General features: G+C 37.8%; 1 protein-coding gene across 1 annotated transcript; it reads right to left on the reverse strand.

Annotated features, from left to right (window-relative positions):
- Window positions 1-6,775: 6,775 nt before the first annotated feature.
- LOC125194654 (phosphatidylinositol 4-kinase gamma 4-like) lies at window positions 6,776-7,204 on the reverse strand. The gene has a single exon (XM_048092900.1). It carries the CDS (start codon window positions 7,202-7,204, stop codon window positions 6,776-6,778), a length of 429 nt encoding a protein of 142 aa, XP_047948857.1.
- Between the last annotated feature and the right edge of the window lie 187 nt (window positions 7,205-7,391).

Raw genomic sequence — 7,391 nt, forward strand, 5'->3', positions numbered from 1 at the left:
ATTCCACTAACTCATTCCTACTCACATTTTATTATAAAACTAATACTTTAAAAGTAGGACCCACATCCCACCAACTTTTTCAACTCACTTTCCATTACATTTCTTAAACCCTTGTCGAGTCAAAGTGTAGCAAATTTTGGGGGACGAAGGTAGTATCAATTACTGATAATCAGTCAAGTACTCATATATATGAATCAACAAGCTGATATTGAGTCAGAAACTGATATGTATTGTGATAGTTATTGTTATATTTAAAAAAAGTTTTGAAATGAACCATATCTCGTCCTTGTTACTCAAAATATAACCAATCCTTTGATGCTAACAATAATAAAAGCTAAACCACATTATGTTCATATTTTTCAAGGACGGAGGGCATTTGCATCTTCACCAACGATCAAATACTCAATAGGCGTTGGATCAAATCACAGAACAAAAAGAAAAATTAAGGACTTATATTTTTATATTTCAATTTTATCATGATTGAAAGTTGATTCCATTGTCGTTTGGTGATTTCTCAATGTTCGCCTGCACCTGCACGCGAATTTTGTTTTGCTTCTTCACCCATTTTCAGAGCTCTTAAAAAAAAGTTTTAACTTTGACAAGAAAAGGGCAAAGCAATGATTGTTAAAAGGTCGAAATGGGTCACTCTTCTCTACTAGCCAAGCCTCCACGACTGCATATGGTAGTCAATGAGCTCACGATTAGTCAGATATTTTGGCGGCTGACAGGCTCTCCCTCTTCTAGATGCAGATGGCGGCATCCAAAGTGGTAGAGGAGTGTGATGCCGCCACTGATCTCTCCCCTTTCAGATTCAAGTTGAAGCACATAGTTTATTTGAGAGAAGTATTTTTCTTAAAAAATATACTCCCTTCGTCCCAAAGAAACACTATCTAGGCTTGACACGAATTTTAGTACACAATTGGTAATGTAAGAGTGGAGGAGAAAAAGTAACTGAAACAATGTAGTGGATTGTGAGACTTAGAGCATCCAAAATGGGGCGGACGATGCATTGTCCATGGCAATCTGCCACTGCAGGTGGGCGGGCGATACCGCGCCCCATGCCCACGCCCTAAGATTAGTCCGTGTATAATGGGGCGGACAATAGGTCTGGACGATGTTCACGTTTTTTGTTTCATTTGTTTTTGTTTTCTATTTTCCAATTTAGTATAAATCTACCTCATTTCTTATTCATTTCTCACACCAATCTCCTCTTTCCCTTACTCAAGTCTCTCTCACTCTAATCAAATGAATCCCTTCGACGACCTCACTACCACCCGTGACATAAATCGGGCCTTGACTCGAGCCATATTCGATTACGTGCCTCGAGCTACAAACGATCTGAACGTGAGCGTGTCCAGCAAGAGGCAAAGGGAGGTCTCGAGGCCAATCCAATGTCGGACCTCGGTCCACCGAAAGCACGCCGGCGTAGCTGCCCAACATCTATTCCGTTCAGATACTTATTTGCCGATGAACCACGGTGGGGCTCGATGTTTTTTCACTCCCAATTTAGAATGTCGCGAGATCATTTTTTGCGCATTGTTCACAAGTTTGAGGCACATGACACATACTTCGAGTATATTATCGATGGCAGCAGTAGAAGCGAACTATCTTTGCTGTAAAATTGCATTATTGCGATTCGGCAGTTAGCCTATGGAGGCACGACCAATATGTTTGATTAGTAATTCCGTGTCGGCGAGACAACTGGCCGCGAGTGTCTGAAAATATTTTGTGCGAGAATTATGGAGGCTTTAGGAAATGCATATATGCAAAAGCTAACCGATGCCGATTGACAATGGTCCTCGAAGCCATAACCAACGACTCTGGATTTGGCATGCTCACTTCAGTGTGGTCGGGTCGAAGAACGACATTGACGTCCTGGACACATCACATCTCTTCATTGACCAATGTAATGGCAACGGCTCGACCATTGAGTTCACTGCCAACGGACGCTGGCATCATATGGGTTACGACTTGGCCGATGATATACACTCGAGGTGGCTGTTTTTCTGAAGACGGTAAGAGGCTGCGTTGAAGGATGTGGAATGGCAATTTAGTGTGCTCCAAGCGCGTTGGGCAATAATGAAAAAGTCCGAAACATTTCTGGTACAAGGCTGTCATCGCCGATGTCATTTACACGTGCATCATCTTGCATAATATGATAGTCAATGATGAAGGTGCAAGAGTCACCGAGTGAGGTGATGAGGAAGCTGGACCTAGCTCCGGTGTGGTGACCCCACCCCACGTTCGAGGTTTACCGATGGGCTACAATGAGGTTCTAGCGGCACAGGTCACAACGACCAACAATACCATTCTTACCTCATGTCCGATATCGTTGAAGAAATTTGTCACGCAACTGCCGTTGAAATTATAATTTTTTTAAAATAAAATGAAGTTTTCATATTGTGGTGTTAATTAACGTATATTTTGCTATTTTGTTATTTTCAAAAACAAAAAAATGAAAAAAAAATTACAAAATGGTTGTTAAAAGATAGGGTAGGCTTTAGGGGTGGTGTATAGTCCGCCACATTGCAAGTGAATAGGCAAGACTATAGAATGCTAATTTTGAGGACTATAAATTACTACAACGCGGGTTGTATGATGAACTATAGTCCACCCCATTGTGGATGCCCTTATAAATGATAAAGTAAAAAGGAGATAACGCTTTCATAAATGGATATGGACTATTTATATGAGATGAATGAAAAAAGAAAATTAAGTCTATTTCTATAGGACGAATGGAGTATTTACCCATATAATAGATTAAATATAAGAGTAAAGACCAAAATTGGTCCTGAACATATGACCATTTTACGTTTTTGGTCCTAAACACTATCTTTTTGATTTTGTGGTCCTGAACATATGGAAATTTGATCATTTTGGTCCTCCGTCAATATTTCCGTTAAAAACTAACGGTCAACAGGGTTAAATCCTGATTTTGACCAAATTAAACTTTTAATTCTAATTTTTTAATCCCTAATTAATTCTCTAATTATTTTTTCACTTCAATTTCATTTTCTTCCTTCCTCTCATCTTTCATCTTCTTCCTTCCTCTTCCTCTCAAACCCTAGTCAAGGGGAGAAGATAATAACTCCGTAATAACATTGCCAGATAAAAGTGACCCTGTTTGTGACCCATCTCTGTGCTCAAGCTCAACACAGTAGAGAGATAAAAACCTCCATAGCCAACCATAGCAGAGCTCACCACTCTCTTCTTCTTCAAAAGCCCACCTCTCAAAATCAAATCTTTTCAACAATGGCGGAAACCAAAACCAAGAAATACATCAGCGCCGAGGAACAAGCCCAGTGACCTCTGGATCTCAATCCAGGGCAAAATCTACGACGTCTCCGATTGGATCAAATCCCACCCCGGCGACGACCTCCCCCTCCTCAACCTCGCCGGCCGCGACGCCACCGACACATACGTCGCCTACCACCCCGCCCACGCCTGGTCCCACCTCGCCCCCTTCCACAACCACCTCCACCTCCAAAACTACGTCGTTTCCGAAGTCTCCAAGGACTACTGCAAGCTCGTCCACGAATTTACCAAATTAGGGCTCTTCGACAGGAAAGGCCACAACGTGCTCTTCTCCCTCTGCCTCTACGACATCGTTTTCTGCCACGGCGCGCTCCTCCACGGCGCGCTCCTCCACGCCCTCTAGGGCGGCGCCATGGGGTTTCTCTGGATCCAGAGCGGCTGGCTCGGCCACGACTCCGACCATTACCAAATCATGCTCACGAGATCGAAGATGGCGTCGAGAGATTCATAGAATTAGAATTCTCCATTGAAATTCATAGAATCCATCTTCACTACAAAGAGTTTTACTTTTACTCTTTAAAATTTCCCCTTTTTGAATTATTTGCTTTTAAGGGATTAAAAAATCAGAATTAAAAGTTTAATTTGGTCAAAATCGAGATTAAACCCTGTTGACCGTTAGTTTTTAACGGAAATGTTGACGGAAGACCAAAATGATCAAATTTTCATATGTTCAGGACCACAAAATCCAAAAGATAATGTTTAGGACCAAAAACGTAAAATGGTCATATGTTCAGGATCAATTTTGGCCTTTACTCTAAATATAATTAATCATGTCACGTATCCGTCTCATAAAAATAGAAACTCTTTCTATTCGTCCGTCCCATGTAAATAACACACTTCTATAATTGGTAACTCATTTCTCTTTGAGGTGAGCATCATTCTATACTAACAATACTCCAATTATTTTTTCTTTCTACATAACTCTTAATTTACTAATTGTGTATTAAAACTCACACCGTTCCAAAAGTTTTTATTTTTGTGGGGTGCTGAGAAGAATAATTAACCCTCCGTCTCAGTTTAAGAGTTACATTTTGCCATAAAAGTCCGTCCCAGTTTAAGAGTCACATTTCGAATCTTCCATATTTGGACATAAAATATTATCCCATTATTCATCAAAATTACACTCAAATGTCATTATCTACATAAAAATAAATAAAAAAAACAATGAAAAACCAAAAAGTCAAACCATCTCACTTTCCACCAAGTCACTTCATTTATTACATACTCTATCAATTTCTTAAAACTCGTGCAATAACTAATTCTAACTCCTAAATTGGGACGAAGGGAGTATATGTTATCAGTTGTGTTTACTAAAGACCCATCCTAGAAAATTGACAACGATTATAAAATTTGTGATCTTTAAAACCATTTTTAAAGCTTATACGAAATTCCAGACTTCATCTAAATTTATTTTTTTAAGCACCAATATCCCAATTGTTTTTTCATATAAACAACCAGCCATTTAAACGTGCCTAATATTAAGCTGCGACGATTAATACTCGCCAAAAAAACCCTCCAATACGCGTTTAATTTACCTACTTAATTAAAATCTAGACCAATCTAATTAATATTAGTTATTGTTTAAGGGCGTGTAAGTCATGTCCAAAACCTATATTAACTAATAATATTATTACCCGCAGTTTGCACCCACTCAAGTGAGAAACACGCACATGATCTAAAACATTAAACAAAGAGCCACAATATAATGGTTAATGAGTAATGACTATATATAATTGAGTTCTTTAATCCCTGGTGACGACGACAATTTTGTATTGTTTCGTTGTTTCATATTTTCTTGAGAGATAGACCACTTGACAGTGAATCATGTGGTATATATTGCGATTACGTGGTTTGACTAAGATCCTAATTTACCATTAATGTTTTTCCCATAAGAATAGATCCTAATTTACCATTACTATTTTTCCCAAAAGAATAATACTCTCTCCGCACTCCGTTACGTGTTCCAGTTTTTCATTTTGATCCGTCCTTTATTAATTGTCTTACTTCACTTTTATTATTTTTGATAATAGACCAGACCTCATATTCTACTAACTTAATTTTACTCATGTCTTATTATAAAATTAATACTTATTTATAAGTGGAATCTATATATTATTAACTTTTTAACTCAATCTTTTTTGTTATAACAATAAAGCTATGCAACCAAATTTTGTACAACCAAAAATTGATTTATTTAAAAAAAAATATAATTTATTTATATATTTAATTAAAAAGTATAGACATATATATAGTATAGGGAACGTTCATAATATTATGGTATTTCACCTATAATAATTATTTTCAACAAATGGAAATCTATATGCATAAATGTCTCTGCAGACTAATTGATGCAAAATTGACCTTGATTCAAACAGCCTTTATATTGTTAGTGTATAGTATACCAATAGAAAGAAACCTAAGTCAAATTGACATTAAAGATGCCGACTACCTAATCACACACATTATTGTTTATACACAGAGAATTCAGAATTAGATTGCACCTCATATCTTATCCAATGAATATCTCAAGTTTCAATTTAAACAAACTGCATATGTTTATGTTTTATGATTTATGATTCTACATTATTGTATACTAGTAGTTGGCAAAATTCGTGTAGGGCTATTGATCTTCAATATGCTCCTCAATTTCTTGACATATCATAATGCTCAAAATCTTGTCACCAGCAATTTTTGCTTTTCTCCATCCACTACAATAAAAACATTTAATACTAAGCATAAGTTAACGAGCATCTTCCGAGCACATATCAATATTAACGAGCAATAACTAGTCAGTTGGAAATATTAGCGATTCGAGATATTACCAAGCACCAAGTGCTTGGTGATAATGCTATCATTCAAGGGAAACGAGACAACATAGAGAGCAAATAGCTCTATCTAGTTGCTTGCTATATATCTTAATTGTGAGTTGTGTTCAACTTTTTTGTGAATTCAACTCAGCCAACATTGATTGAAACCCTATCGAAGCAAATTTTATGAACCGAATAAGAGCTATGCTACATTATTTAGATACTAGTATTGAATTATTGTTATTGAAAATGTACATAGTTAAAAACTCTATAACAGACAAATAAAAACGTTATTTGCGTGGAATATTAGACAAGTATTGAATATATGGGATTAATACTATCATTAAAAACATTCCATCATCATATGTAGACAACCTTATAAGCTGCAAGTTCACACACACTCACTCAGATAAAAGCAGGTCATTACTATATATGTTAGTATGACACACACCATACACACACACTGAAATGTTCATCCTCTTGATAAAAGTCACTAATCCATTCCACGGGGGGTGGAGTGACGACTGACTGACGACCAGCGACTCGTGTTGTAACGATAAAAGGTGATGACAACACTGCACTTGTAAGTTTACAAAGGCCATCCATCAACCATATCCTATTCACATCAACAGTTTCTATACTTCTTGTTGCGATTAGGGGGAGAGGCCGTCAAGGTAACGGTCCATGATCACTGAGATAGACTCGAGGAATGCTGATTCGCTTGTTCCAGGCAGCACAGATTCTTCGGATTCCTCAACTATCTTCTCGATGACAGACTCTTCCTTAACTGTCTCCCTGCACATGATGCTTCCGATGGCAAAGGGAGTCAGCCCTCTCTCTGCACCTTTTTTCAGAAGCATCGTGGAGATGCGGAAGACGCGTGCACAGTTTTCTGGTACGTTCCATCCGTGGAAGTTCAGAACTTCAATGTCTTTATCAGCATCTAAGGAGTTTATGTATGCAATCTCATCAGGGGTGAAAGGTTCCTGAGCTTGAGGCCAGTAGAGCCACTCGAATGTGCAATCTTTGAACTGCAGTGCATAATAGTCGTAAATGGAAGGATAAAGGTAATTGGCGAACATGAAAACTCAGAATGAAAAATTCCCATTTTATGATCTGCACAACCACCATAGTTGAAACTGCTACTCCCAGCGCTTTGGAATTATGTTTGTTACAAAAAAAGCACGAGCAAGTCAAAACTCCAGATATATATTGTCATGGTTCAGCCAAACTCCATATATAGATTTATGGTCGGAGCGAAACATGTAC

This window comes from Salvia hispanica, chromosome 6 (genome assembly GCF_023119035.1).
Source record: "Salvia hispanica cultivar TCC Black 2014 chromosome 6, UniMelb_Shisp_WGS_1.0, whole genome shotgun sequence".
NCBI classification, from domain to species: domain Eukaryota; kingdom Viridiplantae; phylum Streptophyta; class Magnoliopsida; order Lamiales; family Lamiaceae; genus Salvia; species Salvia hispanica.

Coding starts and splice junctions, on each gene's coding strand:
- LOC125194654 (XM_048092900.1), bottom strand. CDS start 7,204: ATGTTCGCCAATTACCTTTATCCTTCCATTTACGACTATTATGCACTG.